Genomic DNA, 27709 nt, shown 5'->3' on the forward strand with positions numbered 1-27709 from the left:
ATTCAGGTTTGGTTTATGTATCATTAACTTTCTATAAATGTTATATCTGATCAAAAATAAGAATCCATATAGGTCCAGGTTTTCTCTATCCACTTATTTTAGAGAAACAGGGAAATACAGACAAGAAATAATAATTTTTAAAAACTACAACATAATTTTGACAACCAGATTCATTGCTACTGTCATATTTGCTTTGTCTTTTATTAAAGAAACATTACAGATAAAATATAACAACTGCCTTCACTTCCTAAAAGGCAATGTCATATATGTATCCATGATCAACACACAGTACTGTTCTTTGCATTTTTATTACATTTATAGAAATGTTTTATTGCATTGTACATTTTACTTTTTCTGTCAATATTATGTAGTCTACCCGTGTAATTATGTCAAATTTGTATCTTTAAATATTATGTTCTATCATAGAAATAACCATATTGTATCACTCTATCCCTCCATTAACGGAAATGTATATATTCTATTTAGAGGAATACAAACCATGATCCAGTTAATACAAAGATATATGTATCTCTGTGACATATGTGGGTGCCTCTGAAGCCAATGCACCAAAATAGAACTGAATGTTCCACGCTTATGTATGTTAAAGAAATCTTGTTACTCTGAAGTAGTAAATATAGTCTATTTTATTTTCATCATATAGAATTTTGCTTTCTATGTTCTAGTCTTCAGTCTGTTTGGATTTTATTTTTGTATATGATAAAAAGTAGAGAGCTAACATTTTTTGTTAATATGAATCTTCCATTTATTGAATAGGTCATTTTCTCTCCAGTGATTTCAATAGCACTACTAATACACAAAATTCCCATATTGCCTTCCTCCAATCTTCAATTTGTTTCCACTGATATACTCATTAAGAATATTGTGTAAAAAAAAATGATACCAGCTTTAAATAAATGTGATATCTAATGGTGTATCTTCTCTCTTATATTTTTTACATATTTCACCTATTTGTGGCCCTTTACATTCCTATATAAAATTTCAATCAGTTTGTGAAATTTTTAAAAACTGGTTTTAAAAAAACAACTTTGAGTGGAAGTACTTTAGAGATTTGTGAGAAATTATATATATATGTGTGTCTTTTTAGACAATGTTATTTTCCCCAAAATTTCAGGTGTTTTGTGACCTTCAAAATGTTTAACTACATACATATGTCTTGTAATTCATTATCATGTTTATTCATAAATATTTTATATCAACATATTTTCTAATTAACTATTCTAGTATTAAAAGTTATTTTAAGAGTATTTATTTTTTCTGCAATGGCTAGGAGCTCAAGTATCATGTTGATAAGCTGATAGAAAATATCTTGTTTCAGATTTCAGTGAGAATGCTGGATAAATATCATTAGGTAAGATGTCTACTGAAGGTTTTTGATGATCAGCTTTCTCATACATTTTGTCCCCTTGATAAGAATTATGTTTCACACATGTGTGGCTTCTTAAAAAGGCTTTCCCACATTCACAGTTTTCTGTTCTAGATCCCATTATGTAATGTGCAAGGAAATGCAAATTCCTTTTGAAGTCTTTTTCCATATTCACAACATTCATAAAGTTTCTATTTCTAATAAGTATGAATTCTCTGGTGTCTAACAAGGTGTGACTTTTGGCTGAAGGCCTTACCACACTCATTACAATGATAAGGCTTCTCACCTGTATGTTTTCTCATATGAAGTGTAAGAGATGAGATTTGGGAAAAGGCTTTTCCACATTTACTACAGTCGAAGGGTTTCTCACCTGTATGACCTCGTATATGTATTGTAAGGGAGGAACTTTGGGAGAAGGCTTTTCCACATTTGTTACATTCATAAGGTTTCTCACCTGTATGACCTCTCATGTGTACAATAAGGGAAGTTCTTTGAGAGAAAGCTTTTCCACATTCATTACATACATAGGGTTTCTCACCTGTATGACTTCTCATATGTAAATTAAGCAGTGAGCACTGAGAGAAGGCTTTCCCACATTTATCACATTCATAAGGCTTTTCCCCTGTGTGACTTCTCAGATGAAGAGTAAGGGAAGCAATTTGAGAGAAGGCTTTACCACATTCATTACAATCATAAGGTTTCTCTCCAGTGTGAACTTTTTGATGTGTAATAAAGTTTTGCTTTTGGCTGAAGGCTTTCCCACATTCACTACATTCATAGGGTTTCTCTCCAGAATGAATTTTTTCATGAGCAATGAGATTTGATTTCTGGCTAAAGGCTTTGCCACATTCCTTACATATATAGGGTTTTTCTCCAGTGTGAATTCTCTGGTGTCTAACAAGATTTGACATCTGAATGAAAGCTTTCCCACATTCATTACATTCGTAAGGTTTCTCTCTAGTATGAATCTTTTGGTGTGTAATGAAGTTCTTCTTGTGGCTGAAGGCTTTTCTACATTCCTTACATTCATAAGGTTTCTCACCAGTATGACTTCTCATATGTACAGTAAGGGCTGAGCTTTGAGAGAAAGATTTTCCACATTCATTACATTCATAGGGTTTCTCACCTGTATGAATTCTCACATGTATAATAAGCATGGAAAACTGAGAGAAGGCTTTTCCACATTTATCACATTTATAAGGTTTCTCTCCTGTATGACTTCTCATATGAAGAGCAAGAGATGCTATTCGTGGGAAGGCTTTACCACATTCATTACATGCATAAGGTTTCTCCCCAGTATGAACTTTCTGATGTGCAATGAGACTTTGCTTCTGGCTGAATGCTTTTCCACACTCATGACATTCATAAGGTTTCTCTCCAGTATGAATTTTTTCATGATCAATTAGATTTGATTTCTGGCTGAAGGATTTCCCACACTCCTTACATGCATAGGGTTTCTCACCAGTATGGATTCGTTGATGTCTAATGAGATTTGACATTTTAATGAAAGCTTTCCCACATTCATTACATTCATAAGACTGCTCCCTACTGTGAATTTTATGATGTTTAATCAGTTTTTCCTTGTGACCGAAAGCTTTTCTACATTTTTTACATTCATAGGGTTTCTCTCCGGTATGAATTCTCAAGTGTCTGATGAGGTCCAAAGTTTGATCAAAACCTTTTCCACAATGATTACACTTAAAGGGGGTTACTACAAGATGGGATAAGCTATTGCCAAATGATTTCATCGGCTCCTTATATTCACAGTTTTCTCTTCCTATAAAGATTCTCTCATAATAGTTGAAATTATTATGTTCTAAACACTTTCCAAATAAGTCATATTCATAGATACTGTGACTGGAAGGAAAAAAGTCTGAGTTCAGAGGAAATGCATTTGCAAATTTCTTATGACATTCACTGACTTTTTCTTCAGTCAATGGTTTTGTGAATTTATCTTCAAGTTGTGTCAAAAGTCTGTCCTGAATTTTCAGCTGCTCATCCATCCCCCATATTTCTCCTAAAAGAAATTGTAAATAAATGTTACTTGTAAAATTTTCCAAAATTATACATAATTAAAACCAAAAAAATACATGTATGGGATTCTTAGCTTATAGCCTCATTTCCTATTAAGCAAATTCTAGGTTTATATATAGCTCCTATTTCCTATGGAAATAAACTTTCATAAATGGCTTGATAGAAATAATTTCTGGAAAATATAACTTACCTAAACTGACTCTACAAGATGTAGAAAAAAAAGGACCAATTACCACAAATAAAATTATGAAAAGAAATCCCCCCAAACAAAATAAATAGACAAGGCCCATAGATATTTACATGGGAATTTAAACAACTATCTAAAGGACAGCTGTTAAGCATGTGCTATCCAAAATATTATGAAAGAAAAAGAATTCTTTTTTGTATATGAGACAAACATAATACCAATACCAGATAAAGATGACAACCCAAAAAGCAAACTATACATCAACTTAATTTTTGAATATCAGTGCAAAAACCCTATATTCAAAATGACCTAGAAGGAAAAGAAAGTGACTCAGAAGCATATTAAATATAAGACATACATATGTTGTTTTTTTCCATGAATAGAAGTATGTTTCAATATTAGAGAAATATATAAGTAAATAGTAGTAATAGTAAATAGGTCAAAAGTGAAAAGTCAAGTAATCATTTCCAAAGATATTCCCATTTTTCCATAAAAATAACTTTATAAAATGGAAACATATTTAACTAGAGAAAAATCACAGTACAACTTAAACCTTGGTACCATTCCTAATGGGAAAAATCCCAAAGCAGTTACATTAAAGTCAGGAAAAAAAGATGAGTACTATAACAACTATTATTATAGTACAGGATAGAGCATTAAATAAGGGAAAGAAATGAGATATATAAACTTGGAAAGGGTGACTTTCCTAGCAGTTCAGTGGTTGAGACTGCTCTCCCAATGAAGGGGTATGGGTTTGATCCCTGGTTGGGGAACTAGGGACCCATGTGCTGCACAGCATGGGTCACCCTCCCACACACACACAAACAACATAGAAAGGAAAACTTCACATGATTTGTCAATATTAAAACTCTTTCTTTACAAAATCAAGAGTTACCTGAAAAGTTATAGAAAGTTCATTAAATTCACTATAGCAAATTAATACTCAGTTTTAGTAACCTTCATATATACAAATAGCTATTTAGAAAAGATAACAAAAGACTACATTTATAATAAAAATACAAAAAAATGGGGATACATTTAATTAGAACGTTCCACAAATTATAAAACTTTACATGCACACACAGATTTGAACACATGAAACAGTGTTATGGGTTGAATTGTGTGTCCCACCTTTAAAATATGTTTAAGTCCTAATGCCCACTACCTCAGAACACAAAGTTATTTGAAAATAAGGTCATTGCAGATGTTATTAGTTAAGATGAGGTCACACTGGAGTAGGGTAAGCCCCTAATCTGACTGGTGTTCTTAAAAGAAGATTGCCACATGAAGAGGCAGAAACATAGGGAAACACTATGTGACGTTAAAGACACAGATTGGAGTTATGCTGTCACAAGCCAAGGAACATCTGGGGATAAAAGAAGCTGAAAGATGCAAGGAATCTTCTGTAGGTTTCAGTAGGAACATGAGCCCTACTTACACCCTGATTTTGTATTTCTAGCCTCTACTTTGTTATAGCAGCCCTAGGAAACTAAGACAAAAGGCATATCACATTCTTGGAAAAGAACATTCAACAGCAGAGATGATAGTTATTCACAAGTTAACCTATCAACTTAAAGTGGTTTCAATAAAAATGCTTGAAAATACAAATAAGTAATAGCTCAAAGGAAAATGATACTACAGGTTGCCAGCATAGAGGAAGACATGGGTAAGAGAAGAAAAATTAGTTTTCAATATGTATCTTTTTGTACTTAAAAAATCTGTACTGTAAGCATGTACTACATATTTTTAAAAAATTCACCTGAACACTACAGTAATTAATAAAATGAGAGCAAACAACAGGAAGGTAAAAATAGGATAAAAGAATCAGAATATAAAAGCAGAAAAGCCTACCTAGCATGACTGAAAAGGGAGTAAGTACTGAGCAAAAGGGGGCTTTCCCAGGTGGCTGAGTGGTAAAGAATCTGCCTGCCAGTGCAAGAGACACAGGTTAGATCCCTGGGTCACGAAGATCCCCTGGAGAAGGAAATGGCAACCCACTCCAACATTCTTGCCTGGGAAATCCCATGGACAGAGGAGCCTGGCAGGCTATAGTACATGGGGTTGCAACAGAGTCAGACATGACTTAGCGACTAAACAACAACTGAGCAAAAGGGAAAACAAAGAATGAGAAATTAAATATGGCCCAATTGACATATGAATTTATCTCTGATCCTACCCAAAACCACAAGAAAATGAGGCAAAGTATAAAAAAGGTATTAACTAATGAAGACAAAGACTACTCTTCCATCCTAGAGAATATGTGAGGTTACTCTCTTGAGAAAGATAAGCAGAATAGCTCTACAACAAGGACACCAGGCAGAGGAATTCAGAGATAAGGAACTGGCTCAAACAGAATAAATTAAAATCTACCTACCAAAGGGTAAGACTTCCAGTCCCCAGTGGCTGCTTAGCTCAAAAATAGGGAGGAAAAAATAATCTCTATTTTCCTCTCTGCCAGACTGAGAATAAAGGAAATGAAGATTCTTGTGAAAGCAGGTAGTTAGAGACTTGGTATAAACCAGTATACTGAGCTTAAGCTTTTAAGTCACCTCAGTTTAGGGAAACAGAAAAGCTCAATTAAACAAAAGAGGTTGAGGGAGAAGGCAAGATCAGGTCTTTAAGGTACTGTCCAAGTAGAAGTGACAAATTCCAGGAGCAAGATCAAAATACCAAATGTGACAGAAAAGACTCCATGTTTTAAGATGGTAGAATGAAAAACTATCTAATCTCTTTTCCTGTATACAAACCAGAATTGAAATGTCGATGCTTCAGTGATCCTAGGTGGTGGCTATAACCCCAATTATAATGAGTTAATGTTGACAAATACAGTGAAGGGTGGGGAAAAAGGATTCTAAGAGAAGACAATTGTTCATGCCGATTGTGGGCAGAGCAAACAGCTGGCACTGTCAAAATGGACATCACATCTTGAAGGGAAGAATTAATTAACCCATGTTTACAACATGGAAATTTGGGAGTGCAGACTGACTACAGGAGACTTGACATCCCTAACTATGTCAAGGAAACCAGGACTGAGCAAGGAAACACTGTGAAATACTGTCTTTTTAGGAAGACATCTTCGGGTGAGAGTATAAGATCAGAGTTATGAGACTTGTAGCCACAGTTCCTTTTTGGATGAGAAGAAATAAAGCCTAAACATACTTATATTCACACAACCATGCAGAATAAAAGGCTTTAGTATGGAGCACAGATGTATTCCTATACATCAAGAGTTGGCAAACTTTTTCTTAAATAAGGTCAGATTGCAAATATTTTAGGCTTCATGGGTCATATGGGCTTCCCTGGTAGCTCAGATGGTAAAGAGTTTGCCTGCAGTGTGGGAGACTGGGGTTTGATCCCTGGGTCAGGAAGATCCCCTGGAGAAGGAAATGGCAACCCACTTCAGTATTCTTGCCTGGAAAATCCCACAGATGGAGGAGCCTGGCAGCCTACAGTCCATGGGGTTACAAAGAGTCAGACATGACTAAGTGACTTCACTTTCTTTCTTTCTTTCTTTCACTTTCATGGGTCATACAGTCTTTGACATGACTATTCAACCTTGCCTCTGTAATAGTAACAGTCAAGATGTAAATGACTTGGTATGAATGTATTCCAATAAAACTTTATTTCCAAAAACAAGCGGCTGGCCAACAGGTTTGTGCTCTAAATCGGAGAACTTTCTTCCTCAGAAAAGAAAGTTTTTCAGTTTTGTTAGCAGTTTAGTTTGCAGATTTGTGCTCTAGATCTGAGAACTGTCTTTCCTTCCCTAATATTATACTTCTTTAAAAATCAGGTTAAGAAGGAACTATCCTCACTCAAAAATAAGAAGGTATTGAAATCATATCTCTTAAAAAATGTAAGACAAAAGAAAAAAAGAAACATGATATAAAGAAAGCAGACAAAAATTCAGGCTAAAGCAAATTATGACATACAGAATGAAAATCTTGACTGAGTATTGCCATGAATGACAAAACTTAGTGAAAATACCAGGTATAAATCAAGAGCTAAAAATATAGAAAGATATTTATAGAAATACAAATGCATGAGGAAGAAACAATGAGAAAACAAAAAGGGCTAAAAAAAAGATTAACCAGCAGAACCAAGAAAGAAATACAGAGCAAAATAAAACCACCCAAAACAAAAAACACCATGCAAGTCAGGGGAATAAAAGAGACAGACTACATAAGGATTTTTAACATTGAAATTAAAATAGGATAGCCTCATTTGCAAAATTAGACAGTGGATAAAGCTGAAATTTTGAAACACTACTGGGCTTATAGGAAGTAGCCTAAATCTCCAAGAACACTGCAGTATTCTCCAACAACCTGAGCACTATACACACACAAAAAGTGAACAAAACAAAACCAAGTCTTAGCCAAAACCATGACTAAGAGAGCAGAACTGAAAGCAGCCTGAATATGGATCTGACTTGAGTACCTATGCAAAGCCTTATTAAGTAAAATGTAAGGCTCTTGGGCTATCAGTAAAGAAGAAAAGTTCAATTGAGGTTCCTACCAAAAGCCAGGACCTTCAGAGAACTGATCCTTACTTGGAAACGCCTCTTGGTGCCCACCAGAAACACATGTAAATCATCTTCAGAAGAAAGCAACTCAATTTAGGACAAGAAGATTATCATAAATTAAGATTTAAAAAAACTCAAATTGGAATCAGCTATCATCAAGCACATGAAGAACCAAAACACACTGAGTCCTCAAAAATAGGACATTTAAACCTGAAGACAATACAAAAGAGTTATGTACAGTATTTTTAAAGAAGGAAAAAATTAAAATACAAATCTGAAGAAGCCACAGAAATTATTAGGCAGAATCAGAAAGATGTGAGAATTTTTGCAAAAACAAAAGGAATTTCTAAAAATACAAAATACTTATACTAAAAGTTTTTTCCAAAGGTGGATGAGTTAAGCTTCTCTGGTGGCTCAGTGGTAAAGAATCTACCTGCCAGTGCGGGAGACATGGGTTAAATCCCTGGTCCAGGAAGATCCCACATGCTGCAGAGCAAATAAAGCTGTGTGGCACAATACTAATAAGCCCAAGCTCTAGAGCCCCAGAGCCACAACTACTGAATCCACATGCCTCAACTACTTAAACCTGTGCACTTAGAATCTGTTCTCTGCAACAAGAGAAGCCACTGCAATAAGAAACCTGTGTACCACAACTAGAGTAGCCCCTGCTGCTGCTGCTGCTGCTAAGTGGCTTCAGTAGTGTCCGACTCTGTGCAATCCCACAGACTGCAGCCCCCCAGGCTCCCCTGTCCCTGGGATTCTCCAGGCAAGAACACTGGAGTGGGTTGCCCTGCTTGCTACAAATAGAGAAAGCCCATCATAGCAACAAAGAACCAGCAAAGCCAAAAATAAATAATTTTTTTAAAAAGGTAGATGAGTTAAAAATAAAATAAACACAATTGAAGAGAGAATTAGTAAACTGGAAGATATGTTTAAAGTAATTACTGAGAAGGCAACAGAGAGCTACAAAGGAAGAAAACAGAAGATTTAAAAACATGGAGGAAAAAATAAAAAGCTCTAGGATCTATCTGAGTTTCAGTGGTAGAGTGTTAAGACAATGAATGAGAGCTAATATTTAATGATGCTGAGAATGCTGTAGAATTAATGGAAGACATAAATAACACAATGAGTAATTTTATAGATTGTGAACAATGTGAAGGAAAGTTTCTAAATCTTATGAAACCAGTGTACCACTGACCTCAAAGCTTGACAGAGTTAGGATATTTAAATTCACAACAAAAATGTGAATTTTCAAAAAAAAGTTTCAAAAATGACATCTTACATATATAAAAAATTCACACCAATTGTCAGTACAGAATTCTATGGCCTTAAAAAAATATACCTTTGGAATATTTCAGAGGGATCAAGAACTTACATATTAGCTATTAAAGGGCCTTGGCCCTTCCTCACCTGTATGGTTCCCTCTCACTAACCTGGACAATGTTTCTTTAACACTTCTTCCTCCATGACCCATGGTTCTTCTTCTTGCTCCAACTTGAAAATCACATCAGGTTTGGTGAATGGACATCCTATGAAGGGGAAGGGATGTAAGATTTCAGCATAAATAGTAGGAAAAAAGAATCATTCAAGAATTGAGGCTAGCCCAAGGCCTTCTGAAGGATAAGAAAAGCATTGTTTCTAGGGATGCTGCCCCCTGAAACATAACCATAGATGACATTTTGCTTTGAAAGCTGCAGCATGGATGTGCATGTGAGCAAAGGCATCTAAAGACCAAACTCAGTCTAACATTTGAAGGTTGCACACATTTCAGAAACACTGGGGGAAAAAAGGGAACTTTACTCCCAGAATTTGAGTTATATAGGAAACTACCCTTACCCACTGTGATTAAGTTGTTATAGTTTTCTAGCATCACATTCCGGTACAGGTTCCTTTGAGCTGGATCCAACTGCTGCCACTCTTCCTGAGTGAAGTCAATAGCCACATCTTTGAATGTCACCGTGTCCTGTAACAACATACTCCCACTCAATCTGAAGTCATCCACCTTATATGTTGTGGACAAAACATATTGAAGCTTGTTCAGGTAATACACAAAGGTAAGAGATTATAAAATAAATTTTATGTTTTTGTTACTGTCTGAAAGAAAAATCATTTTAGCAATATCCTGTCAGTTTGTGTTCATTCATTGATTTAGCAAGCACATATATTTAATAACTACTGTGGGTTAAAGTGGAGAAGGCAATGGCAACCCACTCCAGTACTCTTGCCTGGAAACTCCCATGGATGGAGGAGCCTGGTAGGCTGCAGTCCATGGGGTCGCAAAGAGTCAGACACGACTGAGAGACTTCACTTTCACTTTTCACTTTCCTGCATTGGAGAAGGAAACGGCAACCCACTCCAGCAATCTTGCCTGGAGAATCCCAAGAATGGAGGAGCCTGGTAGGCTGCTGTCTACAGGGTCGCACAGAGTCAGACACGACAAAGTGACTTAGCAGTAGAAGTAGCAGCAGCAGCAGTGGGTTAAAGAGATCTTGGGTACTGATTTATACTGACTGTAAAAACTGGGGAAATATAAAACTTCACTCAAAGTTAACTGGTTTGGGAACTCACTAGATCCCTGTGATTCACTAACACATGAAAATAGTATTTGGATAGAAGCATAAAAGGGGAGAGAATGGTATACAAACTTTGAAGCATAGTAGGACATCCTACTGGAGATATTCATTGATTTAGCAATTGCACATATTGTTCATTAGGTCAGAAGAAACCTAAATTGAAAATGAAGATTTATTGTTCATAAGCCTATAATATTTCTGCAGCCATGAAAACTGCAGAGTTCACATATACTGAAAAGAGAGTGCCACAAACAGAATCCTACAAATACCAAAAGATATAGAAAAAAAGATTTGTTAATGAAGTTTTAAAAAATGGATTTAAATTTTAGAATTTTAAAATTCTGAATCTGAATTACAACCAGAACTATGAGAAAACAGTACCAAGAAAGATTTAAAGTGTCAGAAATGAGGAATGGTGACAAATTTCTTCAAAACAGTGTGATTTAGACATAGAAATCAAATGCACTTTTCCTAGTTAAAAACCAAAATATCCCAAAAATATAAACATAAGAAAAACAGCACTAGAACAAAGGGAGCTGTCCATATTTCCTATACTTTCAGGAATTTCTGTGACAGATGGGGTAAGATAAAACGAAATCACCAGGAGCAAACTCACAAAAAATGTTTCTGATTATTTATTTCTAGGTCCTAAAAGGACCCTATGAACATGAACATTCACTAAGGTTCAGAGTATGCTGTGAGAATGGAAACTCCTTTTCTGGAGCCCTTCCTACTGAAGAGCAAGGACTTGTAAATAATCAGGCTTAAGAAACCAAAGGCAATCATGGCTAAATAAGACATCCCTCATTCAGTCCCCACTGCAAAAACAATAATTTGGCATCCATCCATGGACAAAAGTGCCCTTGTGGGAACTGTGGGATCCAGCACCATATGCAAGGGACTCAGAAGAAGTCTTGCCTACCCAAATGTTGCAAAATAAGCATAAAGACCTCAGTTCTTGCTGTAGACCCCTGAGAGGCATGTGAACTGACTTTAGCCTCTTTTGGCCACTGTTCAGGAGCCCCCAGAAAATGTCTGAGACAAGCACCCAACAAAAGACAGACTTTGTGAAAGTGCAAGTCTCCAGCAAAGAATTTCCAGTGCACCAATGGAGCAAAAAATACAAGTCTGGACTCATCAGAAAGGGTAAGAGGAACAGTTTGACTTTTACCTACATCACTCCTCCATCAAGGCAACATAGCTTAGGGCCAAGAGAAATCCTGGCCCATGATTTCATTCGCAAAGGAAAGTAAAAATGTGTGAGTACCCTGTTTTCTCAGCTAAATGGGACAGTGCCAAAGAGGCTGATTTTTCTCTCATCATATCCAGCATACTGAATTTTGAGCTTCATGACTGAAAAGTCTGAGAGAGCAGCGGATATCATTCTCAGAGGACATTACAGAGAAGCAGATCGTACTAACTGTGCTAAGGACACCGTCAAGAAAAAGAGGAGTCTAATAAATAAAATGAAAGAGGGGGCATGTGATATCTGAAAGATACCACAGATACAATGACCATGAGAGACTATCATGAACAGTTATATGGTAACAAAGTGGATAACCTAGAACACATGGATAAATTCTTAGAAACATACAACCTACCAAGACTGAACCATGGAATAGATCAGAACAGATAAAATGAGTAAGGAGCTGAATCAGTAATTAAAATCTTCCAATAAAGAAAATAAAGAAAATCCTCCTCTCCCTCCAAAAAAGAAAAGCCAAAAACTAGATGGCTTCCCTGATGAGTTTTACCAATCATTTATAGAGTTCAACACATGCAAATCTATACATGTGATGTATTAATAGAAAGACAGAAATTATGTGATCATCTCAACAGAGGCAGAAAAAGCATTTGACAAAATACAATATCCTTTTGTGATAAAAACTCTCAACAAATTGAGTATAGAAGGAATGTAGCTCAACATAAATTAGGCAATATATGATAAGCCAATAACTAACATCATACCCAATGGTAAAAGGTTGAAAACTTTTCCTTTAAGACCAGAACAAGACCAAGGTACTCTCATCAATCCTATTCAATATAGTGTGAGTAATCCTAACCAGAGCAGTCAGGCAAGGGAAAAAAAAAATCCAAATAGGAAAGAAAGGAGAAAAGTCTTTTTAAGATGATATGATCTTATATACAGAAAATCCTAAAATCACCAAAAAACTGTTAGAACAAATCAAAAAATTTGGTAAAGTTTCAGGATATAAAATCAATAGACAGAAATCAGCTCTGTTTGTATACACTAACAACAAAATATCTGAATAAGAAATAAAACAATCCAATTCACAATAGTGAACAGGAGACATAAGAGATGCGAGTTCGATCCCTGGGTCAGGAAGATCCCCTGGAGGAGGAAATGCCAACCCACTCCAGTATTCTTGTCTGGAGAATCCCATGGACAGAGGAGCCTGATAGGCTACAGTCCATGGGGTCGGAAAGAGTCAAACGTGATTTGACACGCACATATGCACGCATTCACAAAAGTATCAGAAACAACAAAAATACTTAGCAATAAATTTAACCAAGGAGATGAAAGAAACTGAAGAGAATACAAATAAGTGAAAAGATATTCCATGTTCGTGGATCAAAAGAATTAATATTGTTGGGGCTCCCCTGGTGGCTCCGTCGTAAAGAATCTGCCGGACAATACAGGAGACATGGGTTCTGTCCCTGATCCAGGAAGACCCCACATGCTGTGCCTCACAGTAACTAAACCCATGTGCCACAACTATTAAACCTGTGCTCTAGAGCCCAGGAGCTGCAACTATTAAGCCCATGTGCCACAACTAATGAAGCCTGCACACTCTAGAGCCTGTGCTCTGCAACAAGAGAAACCACCACAATGAGAAGCCCACACACTGCAACTAGAGAGTAGCCACCACTTGTCATAACTAGAGAAAAGTTCATGCAGCAATGCAGACCCAGCATAGCCAAAAATTAATTTCAGAAATTATTAAAAAAAAATAAAAGAACAAATACTGACCACCTTACCTGCCTCCTGTATGCAAGAGTTAGAATCAGACATGGAACAATGAACTGGTTCAAAATTGGGGAAGGAGTATGTCAAGGCTGTATATAGTCACCCTGCTTATTTAACTTATATGAAAAGTACACCACGTGAAATGCTGGGGTGGATGAAGCTCAAGCTGGAATCAAGATTGCTGGAAGAAATATCAGTAACCTCAGATATGCAAATGACACCACCTTTATGGTAGAAAGTGAAGATGGTGACTGCAGCCATGAAATTAAAAGACGCTTACTCCTTGGAAGAAAAGTTATGACCAACCTAGACAGCATATTCAAAAGCAGAGACATTACTTTGCCGACTAAGGTCCATCTAGTCAAGGCTATGGTTTTTCCTGTGGTCATGTATGGATGTGAGAGTTGGACTGTGAAGAAGGCTGAGCGCCGAAGAATTGATGCTTTTGAACTGTGGTGTTGGAGAAGACTCTTGTGAGTCCCTTGGACTGCAAGGAGATCCAACCAGTCCATTCTGAAGGAGATCAACCCTGGGATTTCTTTGGAAGGAATGATGCTAAAGCTGAAACTCCAGTACTTTGGCCACCTCATGCGAAGAGTTGACTCATTGGAAATAATGCTGGGAAGGATTGAGGGCAGGAGGAGAAGGGGACGACCTAGGATGAGATGGCTGGATGGCATCACGGACTCGATGAACGTGAGTCTGAGTGAACTCCAGGAGATGGTGATGAACAGGGAGGCCTGGCGTGCTGCGACTGATGGGGTCGCAAAGAGTCGGACACGACTGAGTGACTGAACTGAACTGAAGAGGCACTAAAGAGCCTCTTAGTGAAAGTGAAAGAGGAGAGTGAAAAAGCTGGCTTAAAACTCAACATTCATAAAACGAAGCTCATGGCATCTGATCCCATCACTACATGCCAAATAGATGGGAAAACAGTGGAAACAGTGACAGACTTTATTTTCTTGGGCTCCAAAATCATTGCAGACAGTAACTGCAGCCATGAAATTAAGACACTTGCTACTTGGAAGAAAAGCTATTGACCAGCCTAGAGAGTGTATTAAAAAGCAGAGACCAAAAAGCAGATGAATGCATACAGAAGAGGTAATACATACATATATAATGGAATATTACTCTGCCATGAGAAAGATAGGATCCTGCAATTGGCAACCCCATGGAGAGGCATGTCAGGGCATGTCAGATGAAGAAAGAAAACACTATGATATCCCTTATATGTAGAATCTTAAAAAGTCAAAATTGTAGAAATAGAGAATAGAATGGTGGTTGCCAGGGGCTGAGAGGTGGGGGTAATGGGAAGATGCTGGTCAACACATAGAAAATGAAATAGAGGAATCCTGGTTCCCTGTGCCTTAGAGATACAGGACAAGTGTTCTCGTCTTTTGTTTTGTTTAAGGTACCTAATTCCTACAAAGACAAAATTCTGTCCTGTTTAAGCAACTGTTATGTAAGATTTCTGTCACAGACAGTCAATAATACTAGGTAAATCTATTAAGACAGATAAATGCTCATGCCAGAAAGAGAACTTTTCAAAGTGCTATTTTTCTGGCAGCCATGAAAATATGCTCCTAGATCCCCTTCAGGAGAACCAGCTATGAGAAGCATCATCGATGAACAATCTCCAGCTTCTCTATCTTTAGTTCTACTACTGCATTCATGCTGAGACCATCCTATTTTCAAGCCACTACTGGTTATTTTTCTAGCTTAAGATTAAGTATGGTTAGGGTATTAGGGCCTGAAACATGATCTTAAATTCTGTCTTTTTTGATCCTAAGTTCCTTATGCTAGTTTTAAAATTTCCATGTGGAAATGTTTTCTTTCTGAAGTTTTATCATTAACTTCCTATGTAATTGCACTGTGGAATATATACAGTTTGTATTTTGAAATTTATTGAATTTGGGCCTAATATATGGTCAGTCTTTTAGTTTTTCCATATCTAAAAAAGGGATATTAATTGTTTCCAGGCTATAAGCTATGACAATCAATTAGCTCTATCAAATTATTACTGGTAGTTATGTTCATTTTGTTGTCTATGTGTCTATCATGAGCTAAGACAGATCAATAAAAGTTTTCTACTGATATGTTTCTTATTTTTCACAGTATTCCTTATAATAAATTTTCTGCAGTTTGATGCAGAAGTAGTCCTAACCATTTATCTTTATTATCTAACGCACTAATTGGCATTTTAAAGTAACATTCTTTTTGTTTGTTTAAAGCTTACTGTCTTGGATGAATGGGTAGAAGATATGGTACACAGTCAATGGAATACTACTCATCCATAAAAAAAGAATAAAATAATGCCACTTGCATGCAACACCATGGATGCAACTAGAGATTATCATACTAAGTCAGAAAGAGAAAGGCAAATACTATATGATGTCACTTATACATGGAATCTAAAATATGGCACAAATGAACTTATCTACAAAACAGAAACAGACACACTGATAGAGAACAGACCTGTGGTTGTCAAGGGGTAGCAGGGGAGGAAGAGAGACGGACAAAGAGTTTGGGGATAGCAGATGCAAACTATTACACTTAGAACAGATAAACAGCAAGATCCTACTATATACAGCACAGGAAACTATATCCAATCTCCTGCGATAAACCATAATGGAAAAGAATATTTAAAAAATAATGTATATGAAGAAGGAAATGGCAACCCAATCCACTATTCTTGCCTGGAAAATTCCATGGACAGAGGAGTCCAGAGGGCTATAGTGTCCATGGGGTCGCAGAGTCAGACACAACTGAGCATGCACACACAGTGTCTCACATATGGAGTTTTTATCCAAAGAAAACGATGAGATTCTTTCACGAATCCTGGATTTTATGACAGACTGTAAAAATAATATTTTCTAACAGAAAATTTTGCTTTTGTGATTATCATGTTTATTTACTACTTAGAATCCAGTTAGCAGTTTGCCATCAATAGTTCACTATTTCAGGTAACATATACCTATTCCGTTCAGTGTTACTGGTTGGGGCATAGACTTGGATAACTGTGATATTGATGGTTTGCCTTGGAGACAGAGATCATTCTGTCGTTTTTGAGATTGCATCCAAGAAGAGAGGCAAAAAGCAAAGGAGAAAAGGAAAGATATAAGCATCTGAATGCAGAGTTCCCAAGAATAGCAAGAAGAGATAAGAAAGCCTTCTTCAGCGATCAATGCAAAGAAATAGAGGAAAACAACTGAATGGGAATGACTAGAGATCTCTTCAAGAAAATTAGAGATAACAAGGGAACATTTCATGCAAAGATGGGCTCGATAAAGGACAGAAATGGTATGGACCTAACAGAAGCAGAAGATATTAAGAAGAGGTGGCAAGAATACACGGAAGAACTGTACAAAAAAGATCTTCACGACCCAGATAATCATGATGATGTGATCACTAATCTAGAGCCAGATATCCTGGAATGCGAAGTCAAGCAGGCCTTAGAAAGCATCACTATGAACAAAGCTAGTGGAGGTGATGGAATTCCAGTTGAGCTGTTTCAAATCCTGAAAGATGATGCTGTGAAAGTGCTGCACTCAATACGCCAGCAAATTTGGCACACTCAGCAGTGGCCACAGGACTGGAAAAGGTCAGTTTCATTCCAATTCCAAAGAAAGGAAATGCAAAAGAATGCTCAAACTACCGCACCATTGCACTCATCTCACATGCTAGTAAAGTAATGCTCAAAATTCTCCAAGCCAGGCTTCAGCAATACATGAACTGTGAACGCCCTGATTTTCAAGCTGGTTTTCAAAAAGGCAGAGGAACCAGAGATCAAATTGCCAACATCCGCTGGATCATGGAAAAAGCAAGAGACTTAGAGAAAACCATCTATTTCTGCTTTATTGACTATGCCAAAGCCTTTGACTGTGTGGATCACAATACACTGTGGAAAATTCTGAAAGAGATGGGAATACCAGACCACCTGGCATGCCTCTTAAGAAATCTGTATGCAGGTCAGGAAGCAACAGTTAGAACTGGACATGGAACAACAGACTGGTTCCAAATAGGAAAAGGAGTACATCAAGGCTGTATATTGTCACCCTGCTTATTTAACTTCTATGCAGAGTACATCATGAGAAACCCGGGACTGGAAGAAACACAAGCTGGAATCAAGATTGCCGGGAGAAATATCAATAACCTCAGATATGCAGATGACACCACCCTTATGGCAGAAAGTGAAGAGGAACTAAAAAGCCTCTTGATGAAAGTGAAAGAGGAGAGTGAAAAAGTTGGCTTAAAGCTCAACATTCAGAAAACGAAGATCATGGCATCAGGTCCCATCACTTCATGGGAAATAGATGGGGAAACAGTTGAAACAGTGTCAGACTTTATTTTGGGGGGCTCCAAAATCACTGCAGATGGTGACTGCAGCCATGAAATTAAAAGACGCTTACTCCTTGGAAGAAAAATTATGACCAACCTAGATAGCATATTCAAAAGCAGAGACATTACTTTGCCGACTAAGGTCCATCTAGTCAAGGCTACGGTTTTTCCTGTGGTCATGTATGGATGTGAGAGTTGGACTGTGAAGGAGGCTGAGCGCCGAAGAATTGATGCGTTTGAACTGTGGTGTTGGAGAAGACTCTTGAGAGTCCCTTGGACTGCAAGGAGATCCAACCAGTCCATTCTGAAGGAGATCAACCCTGGGATTTCTTTGGAAGGAATGATGCTAAAGCTGAAACTCCAGTACTTTGGCCACCTCATGCGAAGAGTTGACTCATTGGAAAAGACTCTGATGCTGGGAAGGACTGGGGGCAGGAGGAGAAGGGGATGACAGAGGATGAGATGGCTGGATGGCATCACGGACTCGATGAACGTGAATCTGAGTGAACTCCGGGAGATGGTGATGAACAGGGAGGCCTGGCGTGCTGCGATTCATGGGGTCGCAAAGAGTCAGACACGAATGAGCGACTGAACTGAACTGATACCTATTCCGTATTAGGTTTGTAAGAAGTAATATAATACTCAGCAGTTGTTGCCATTAACTTTCTACCTTTCTTAATAACAACACTAACCCCCTTTTTCCAAAAATGGAACTGTAGCATATATTTTGATTCATAACTCTTCTACAACACCTAGGTACAATGTATCAATAAGTTCATTTGAGTCAGTCTCTGCAATACCACTGAAATCTCAGCTCTTCTATTTCTTCTATATGTTAAAGTAGTAGAACCGGAGAATTAAGCAACTGAACCTTTTTTTTGTTTGTTTTTTGATAGCTCAGAGACTATTTGAGGGTCTCATAGTAGTTGAGGTTTTCATTATGAATATTAACTGCCACTAAAGAGAATGAGAAAATAATTCATATTTGAGCCCTAGAGTTATAGTTTTTTATTCAGTAAGTTGCTGAGTTACTAGATATGCCCAGCACTGGTTTACAGTCCAAGGTTATAGCTGGAAGATAGACATAAGCTCTTGTCCTCCTGGAACTTACATACTAGTTGAGGGAAATAAATGAAAACAAACAAATAGGAAAGAGAGACTCTTTATGAAGACTGTATAAGGTAATCTACGTAAAACTTTGATTAACAATAGATATTATTATTTACAGTTTTTACTGGGCATTTGTTCTGTTTTATTTTTTCAATTGTGGATTTTTTTTCATGTATTATATGCAGTTTTCTATTGGATTTTAATTAGTTTGTAAATATTTAAATACCAGATTTGGTCTGCCATATGTATTACTAAAATTGTTGTTAGGTTTTGCAAATTTACTTTACTTATGGTGATTGTATCAACAGGAGACTGTAATTTTTATGTACTCAAATTTAGTTGAGCTTCTGTTTTACTACCTATGAGTTTCATATTATACCAAAAAACAAGCTAGTAACCATAGAGAATACACTCAAGATGTTGTCTTGGAATAACTGAGAACTCTCATGTACTGTTAAGAGTATAATTTTGGACAACCACTTTGGAAAACTGTTTGGCAGTATCAATAAAAGGTAATCTTACACATAACTTATGACTCAGCAATTCTGCTTTGGTAGAAAGAGATATGCACATATGTGTAACAAAAATCTAATAAAAAGTTCACAGGAACAATATTTTAATTATTCTCAAATAAAAATTACCTAAATGCCAATTAATAATAGAATGGATATATAAAATTATGGTTTATTCATATAATTGAATAATATATAATTATTCAATAATAAAGTTGAGTGAACTACAGCTTACATGCAGCAATTCAACATAGATCTGACAAAATATTAAACAAAAGAAGTCAGACACCAAGTACATAAAGTTACATAAAGTTTAAAAATATGCAGAAATAATCTATAGTGATATACACTAAACAGTGGTTACCCCTGGAGTAGGGGTAATAACTTGGAAAGGTGCAGAAGGAGTCCAATGGGTGTTAGGGTAATATTCTATTTCTCGATCCAGTGCTTATGCTGGCTACACACGTGTGTTCACTTTGAAAATTAACTGAGGGAAAAACTAGACATACAGAGAAGCTATGAGATAGGGGCACTTGGTCAAAGAAAGGTATGTTTCAGTAAAGCAAATCTTTGAGCTGAGAGTGAAAAGGCAGTAAATTGAAATATGTTTAGTAGCTACGAGTACAGGATAAAATCTGAAAGAGAAAGATTCCAAAGGAAGTTTGGAGAAAAAGGATGAAGTTCTGAGGAAATTTCCTTGAAGAGGAAACAGACATTACTTTAAGAGTAAAATGAAGAAATAAGGAACCATCGATTCATTACAACCACATTCACAAAAACCAGGTATACCAAGCATTATTCTAGGGGCTGTAGATGCAGCTGCTGCTGCTGCTAAGTCACTTCAGTTGTGTCCGACTCTGTGTGACCCCATAGACATCAACCCACCAGGCTCCCCCGTCCTTGGGATTCTCCAGGCAAGAACACTGGAGTGGGGTGCCATGTCCTTCTTCAATGCGTGAAAGAGAAAAGTGAAAATGAAGTCACTCAGTCGTGTCCGACCCTCAGTGACCCCATAGACTGCAGCCTTCCAGGCTCCTTCGTCCATGGGATTTTCCAGGCAGGAGTACTGGAGTAGGGTGCCATTGCCTTCTCCGGTGGATAGAGCAGTAAACCAAATAAAACTTTTACTCTGTTCACATTCTAGTAGATTGAAAATATAAGAATTCACCATAAATGATTAGATTGTGGTCAAATCGCAGCAAACATACATGGAAAAAGATAATTATATAGGGTCATTTGAAAGGCACATCCCATCTATTTCTTCAGATAGTCTGTTTTTTTATTTTTAAATGAGGTATGGCATACATAGAATAATGTGGTAAAATGCACTAATCTTAAAAGTACAAACTGAGACATTCTTATACATTTACATATTTGTGTACCCATCACTCAGATCAAAATATAGAACATTTTCAGCATACTAAAAGATTCCCTCATATCCTGGCCCAGTAAATACCTGCTCAGTAACCACTATTCTCTAACACTGAGACTAATTTTCTCAGTTTTCAAACTTTCAAACTTTCAAACACAGAATGTACTCTTATCTGGCTTCTTTCATGTCACATGTTTGTCAGATTATCCATATTGTAAGTTGCAATACTCTGTTTTGGTGTGTGTATGTGTGTACACTATCCCACTGCATGAAGAGAGAGAGAGAGAGAGAATGTGTGTGTGTGTGTGTATACTATCCCACTGCATGAAGTACTGTCTCTTTTTCTGTTGATGTTGATTTGTGTTATTTCCAATGCTGGGATATTTTAACATATAATCTTTGCTTTATCCCTGATCAAAACAGACCACCTCCCTGGTGGTCTAGTGTTTAGGATTCAGCACTTTCACTGCTGTGGCCTGGGTTCAAACCCTGGTCAGGGAACTGAGATCCTGCAAGCCATGCAGCACAGCCAAAAATTTTTTTTAATTATAAAGAAGACCCCAGACTATCAGAAAAGCTGTTTTGCCAACTACAGAAAGTCTCCCTATATATATTATAATATATTCATTGACCTAGGTGCCAATGAAAAACTTACTTAAATATATAATGAATTTCTGCTCTTGTTTACCTATAGTAATGAAATTCAAAACTGAAGCCCAACTTTAATCTCTCTAAGTGAATACATTTCTGCATAATCATGTTTTAACTTTCCTGGTCTTAATCTTCCAACTCTGTTTCCTCTGAAAATATGTTTTATCTGTATAGGATTTTCCAGTTTAGTGTATGGATTACTACAATTCCCTTAAGCTGCTCTTTAAAATCAGGCAGGGAACAAATATGCTATTTAAAATTTACCTGGAATTCATTCATTTCCTCTTCTTTCTGGGAATGGACTGGGCCTGAGAAGGCAGAGCTAAAAAAGAGAATAAAAGAGAATAAAAACCTTAGACAAGGTTTGCTTTGTGGTTTGAGAAACCTGTACCCACAAGGCAGATTAAAGGTCACTCTGTAGCAAAATGATACTTGGAGCCATCAGAAAGGCCAAGAATATACATTCCCCAAAGATGCTGATAGCTATAAAGATGACTACTACATTATGGAGAGCTTAAGCACATTTGGTGAACAAGAATAGGAGTGCATATGTAGGAGATGCTCCATGAACTTATCAATAGCTCTGTATCAGAGAAGGGGCTTCCCAGGTGGCACTAGTGGTGAAGAACCTCCCTTCCAATCCAAGAGATGTAAGAGACTCAGGTTCGATCCCTGGATCAGGATAGTCCCCTGGAGGAGGGCATGGCAACGTACTCCAATGTTCTTGCCTGGAGAATCTCATGGACAGAGGAGGCTGGCGGCCTATGGGTTGCAAAGAGTTGGACATGACTGAAGCAACTTAGCAGGCATGCATGCATAGATACACAAGCATACTTTACATCAACTACTACAATTATTGACTTAAATATTTACACAGAAAACAACAAATTCTTATAAATGCAAACTGTATCTTAAAGTAATCAGAATTGATGACAGACATTTTTTCCTTAGGAAAATATTCCAACTAGTAAATGAAGAAAGAATGATGGGATTTGAATATCACCATTTTGTAATCGCTACTGAAATATATTCCACATTTTCTACAACAAATATGGTGATTAAAAGAGGGATTATCCTATTTTGAACATTTGGCAACTAAAGGGAAAAATATCCTTGTCTTTCCACCTTACTTCCTCTCGCATTTCAACTCAACCACTTTTCACCACCATCAGGAACTTCCATTTCTTCATTCTACAGTTTTTCATTTTCCCTCACCCTCTTCCTACCACTTTTCTACTTACCTGGCCTTGAACCCACGGTCAATTAGTATAATTAATTCTTGCTAACTTAGACTCTGTTGCCCCTTTCTCTCACATCATTCTTTCTTACTTCATGAAACCAACGACTCTGGTTAAATTTTACTCTCCCCTCCCCTGTCTGCGGCGACAACCACGCATATGAACAGTGCAGGAGGAAAACAATCAACCACGTGGAATAGGCTCAATTTAAATTCATGAAAACTAACAGCAAGTGGGTCTTCAATGCTGTCTGGAGATCATATTATATTTCTCTATTCTTTGTCCCAGTCTCCTAAGTGATTATTTTATTCTTTTCCTTTATTCTCAGACCCTAACATTTGTTCTTCCATTTAAGGACATGTCTATAGCATTTCTCCCCTTTCCTCCTTTATCAAGTTTCTCTCTCTGTTGAACCATTTCACTCAGTATATGAACAGGGTTATTATTTACCTCTTAACTCCACCTACCACTCCATTTCACTCCTTCCATTAAGGGAAAAAACTTAAAGTGTGGTTTATACTTGTTATCACCAATTTTTCTTGTCCAGTTTTCTCTATAGGTCCTTATTCCACTGAAACTGCTTTGCAGGGTGACCAACAATTTTCATGTTGCTAAATTCAACATTACTTTCTCAGTCCTCTTTTGCTTGGGCTATCAGCAGCATCTGACACAATTTTCATTAAAACACATTCTTCCCTCAGTTTCCAGGATATCACAGAGTTCTCTCTCAATCATTCTAGCTGGTCCCTTTCAGTCTCTTTTGCTGATTCCTCATTTCCCAGACTTTGTCATGTTGAAGTGACCCAAAGATTAGTCCTTTACCTCTGTCATTTTCCATCTACCCTACAATGTCATCTCATCCAGTTTGGTTGTAAATATCACCTAAAAGGGGCTTCCCAGGTGGTGTAGTGCCTGGGAATCTGCCTGCCAATGCAGGAGCAGCAGGAGTTCAATCCCTGGGTCAGGAAAAGCCTCAAAAGTAGGAAATTGCAACCCACTCCAGTATTCTTGCCTGGAAAATTCCATGGACAAAGGAGCCTGGTGGGTTATAGTCCATGGGGTCACAAAGAGTTGGAGATGACTGAGCACATGTGCGTGCGTGCACACACGTGTGCATCATCTACATGCTAATAACTGCCAAGTGTATGTCTCTAATCTGAGACCTTTCTTTAGAACTGTACACTTGTATATCCCACTGCCAACTTAATATTTCCACCTAAATACCCAGTGGGCACCTCATACTTCGCATATAATATTCCAAACTGAAATCTCACTATTTCCCTAAGCCTCAGGTTTTTCCTACCCTCTTTCCCTTCTCAGTTATAATTCCAATCTTCAAATTGCTCAGATTAAAAAATACTGTGTCATCCTGTCATACACCACATCAGTTCTATCAGCAAATTGACACACATGACTACTTCTCACCATTTTTACTACTCTCGTCCAGGTCACCAACATCTTTTCCCTAGATTAATGCAATAGTTTCCTAATTAGTCTCTCCACTTCTTCCCTTGTCCTTGTCTTCTTCCCCTAATCCTCTCATCAGACCAACCAAAGCAATCCTCTTAAATCACAAGCAGATAAAATCACATGTTAAAACTCTCCCACAACTTCCCACCTCATTCTGAGTAAAAGTCAAGATCATTAACATGGCCCACAAGGACCAACCTGATCTGGCCTCTGGCCCTTCAATTACCTTTCTTCTCTCATCTCTCACTACTCTCCCTCTTATTTGCTCTATTTCAGCCACCCAAGCCTCTTGGTTAGAGAAGGCAATGGCACCCCACTCCAGTATTCTTGCCTGGAAAATCCCATGGATGGAGGAGCCTGGTAGGCTGCAGTCCATGGGGTCGTGAAGAGTCGGACATGACTGAGCGACTTCACTTTCACTTTTCACTTTCATGCACTGGAGAAGGAAATGGCAACCCACTCTAGTGTCCTTGCCTAGAGAATCCCATGGACGGGGGAGCCTAGAGGGCTGCCATCTCTGGGGTTGCACAGTCAGACACGACTGAAGCGAATTAGCAGCAGCAGCAGCCTCTTGGTAACAGGTATATTTCCACCTGGGCTCTTCTAACTGGTGTTCCCTCTTCCCTTAATTATATGCATATGCTGTGCATAATTAGCCCCTAATTTCCTTCATATCTTTATTATTACATTTTCAGGATGCATTTCTAGCTACCCCACCTAAAAGTCCTATCCCTGATTCTATATATTCTCCTTCTTTACTTCTTAGAATTTTTCACTATGTAATGTATGTTATATTAAATTTACTTACCTCACTTATTATCTGACCCACAACAATTTAAGTACCATGATAGCAGAGTCTGTCTACTTTGTTCAATGCTATATCCCAAGCATCTTTTAACTCCTGTCACATGCAGCATTCAATAAATGGTGAGTAGATGAATGAATAAATCCATAATACCTGAAGAACCTGGAAAAGAAATTTGAAAATAGAACACTGCTTTAGAAAAATAACTTAGAAAACACATAATTCACAAAAAATTATTTTTAAAATGGTTGACTGCAATAGTAATCAAATAACTGCAAATTAAAGGAATAATTTTACATCTATGAGGTTAACAAAGATTACTAATATTAATGATAACCATTGTTATCAAGGGTGTATAAATATAGGCAATCTAATACTATGCCAATAATACTGTAGATTAGATGGAACTTTACCAGAGAATAATTGGATAGAATTAGGGAGTCTTTGCACTTCCCAGGTGTTGCTAGTGGTAAAGAATCCACCAGCCAATGCAGGCAGAGCTAAGAGACACAGGTTCGATCCCCAGGTTGGGAAGACCCACTGGAGGAGGGCATGGTAACCCACTCTAGTATTCTTGCCTGGAGAATCCATGGACAGAAGAGCCTGGCAGGCTGCAGTCCAAAGGATTGCACAGAGTCAGGAAATGACTGAAGCGACTTAGCACAAATGCTGGTAGTCTTTAATAAGCACATACACTTCAACTGTTCAGTTCCACTTCTAAGAGCCTGCCCCCGAAAATTAATAAAGTGCATCATAACGTGCCAAACAGTTGCTAATAAACACGTTCTTTACAATGGCAAGAAGTTGAAAACCAAATTACGCATCAACAAGAGTAAATGCATTAACATGTATACCATAAAAAACCTGTTAAATGATCACATAGATGTGTAATTGTTTAAATGTAAAAATATTAATTGCACATTGTTAAATACCATAGGTAGACTACACAATTGTATGTACAGTGTGTTTCCAACTTTCAAGCTACTGTGCATATATATATATAATATACTCACAGGGAATGAAAAGATGGGAAATAAAATTTGATAGTGGCTGGCAGAAGTATGAATGATTCTTGTTTTCTTGGAGCTTTTCTTTATTTTGAATTGGGGCTGGGAGTAGGGGGCAAGGAGCATGAAGTTACTAAGCACACAAAATATGGCGAATACACGAAAATACAACTTGAAACAAATACTAAAACAACGTGTTGGGGCTACTAATGTCTAATAGAAAAACATATTTACTATGACCAGAACCAAAGAAACGAAGCACTGGTACAGTCTCACAAATCACACACAGGCTTTGTAGTTCGAAGCCACATTCATATGGAAATAGAAAAGGGAAAAAACACATCCACAAAATCCGCCTACACACACGACTCCACGGCCACATGAGTCACGGACAAATATCTGGAAAATAAAGTCCTATCGAGTCACACACTCAGTTTTTCACCCTCCACTCCCTCGGCCTCAGGGAACCCGCCGCCCCTGCCCGGCGTCCTCCTCCAGCAACACAGGCACCCAGTGGGCCGCAGGCCCCTGCTCCACCCAGCACAGAGTCCCGGATTCTGAGCTCGAGGCTTCCCGAAGACTCACCGGCGAACCCGCAGACACAGGCCACAGTTCCACACCTCAACACCGCCCGAGTGGCACAGCCGGTGCGGCCCGAGTGAGGGGTGCCACTCAGGTCAGCGCCGACTGTGGCGGTAGGCAGCACCAGCCCAGGTCCGTTAGATGCAGCTAACTCTTCCCAGAGGCCCCCGCGGCTCGCCGAGGAGGGACTGGCCCTCCCGCTGTCAGGGTAACCGGAACGACCCACCGCACCGCGGAGGGGCTCTCAGATCTGCCGAGGGACCTCAGCTGAGTTTTGCAGCAGCTGCCTCCCATGAGTCTAGCACTCGGAGCCTGGGAGTGCTACTTGGTGCTGAGGAGAATCTGAAAAGGTCCGCGGTTTTGCTGCCCAGAACTACATTTCCCAGAGGCCTCCTCGGTCCAAATCTATTTTCTGCAAAAAGTCGCTTTCTCCGCGCAGTTGGCTATATCTTCGGGTTCTCGGCGTTATGGTATCTGGTCCGTGAAGGAAGCAGAGTCGGTTTAGTTCCGTTTGATCCCGGCCCTACCTGGGACTGGACTTTAGTGGGGTGAAGATGGGAAAAGATCTGGGCACCGTGACAAGGAGATGGGCCAGCCTGAGCCTCAAGCTCCGGGCGGCAGTCAGAGAAGGGAGGAGTGCCCTTGGGTGATCCAGTGTGAAAGATTTCTGCGGTGGGATTTGGGGTAGGGTGCCTAGCGGGTCGAGAGACTCTTGAGGTCCAGTGATTTTGGAGTCGTGAGAATTTGATTCGTGTGACCATGGTCGCGTCGTCTGTTCTAGGGACCTCTTGATTCTGACCCTGCAGTTTTTGAGAGACAGTGTGCTTGTGTTCATTGTGTTTCTGTTTTTCTGACGGGCACCTGGTAAAATGTTGAAACTTACATGATGAAGTCAACACCCCACAGTCACCAAAATATTAAATGGAAAAAAATCGTAG

The 27709-nt window shown here is 38.1% G+C and overlaps 1 protein-coding gene and 1 non-coding gene across 3 annotated transcripts; one reads left to right on the forward strand and one right to left on the reverse strand.

The window, feature by feature from the left end:
* ZNF569 (zinc finger protein 569) lies at positions 178-27629 on the reverse strand. Of its 2 annotated transcripts, XM_018063303.1 has the most exons (7): positions 26775-27629; positions 25186-25344; positions 22384-22431; positions 21934-21991; positions 9961-10087; positions 9558-9653; positions 178-3401 (listed from the first exon to the last, which is right to left on the reverse strand). In XM_018063303.1, the coding sequence occupies exons 4-7, from the start codon at positions 21946-21948 to the stop codon at positions 1582-1584; spliced, it is 2058 nt and encodes a 685-aa protein (XP_017918792.1). In that variant the 5' UTR covers positions 21949-21991; positions 22384-22431; positions 25186-25344; positions 26775-27629; the 3' UTR covers positions 178-1581. The 2 variants fall into 2 exon arrangements, with proteins under 2 accessions (XP_017918792.1, XP_005692417.2); XM_005692360.3 differs by lacking the exon at positions 22384-22431.
* TRNAE-UUC lies at positions 21448-21519 on the forward strand. Its single transcript has one exon. It is a non-coding gene; the product is annotated as a tRNA-Glu (tRNA).

This window comes from Capra hircus, chromosome 18 (genome assembly GCF_001704415.2).
Source record: "Capra hircus breed San Clemente chromosome 18, ASM170441v1, whole genome shotgun sequence".
Lineage (NCBI taxonomy): Eukaryota > Metazoa > Chordata > Mammalia > Artiodactyla > Bovidae > Capra > Capra hircus.

What these genes read in the sequence shown, in the direction of transcription:
- ZNF569 (XM_005692360.3), bottom strand. An exon ending in TAACAACTTAATCACAGTGG is followed by an intron (nt 9,654 to 9,960) that starts GTAAGGGTAGTT and finishes TCCCCTTCATAG; the next exon opens with GATGTCCATTCACCAAACCT. An exon ending in GTTAAAGAAACATTGTCCAG is followed by an intron (nt 3,402 to 9,557) that starts GTTAGTGAGAGG and finishes AATTTCTTTTAG; the next exon opens with GAGAAATATGGGGGATGGAT.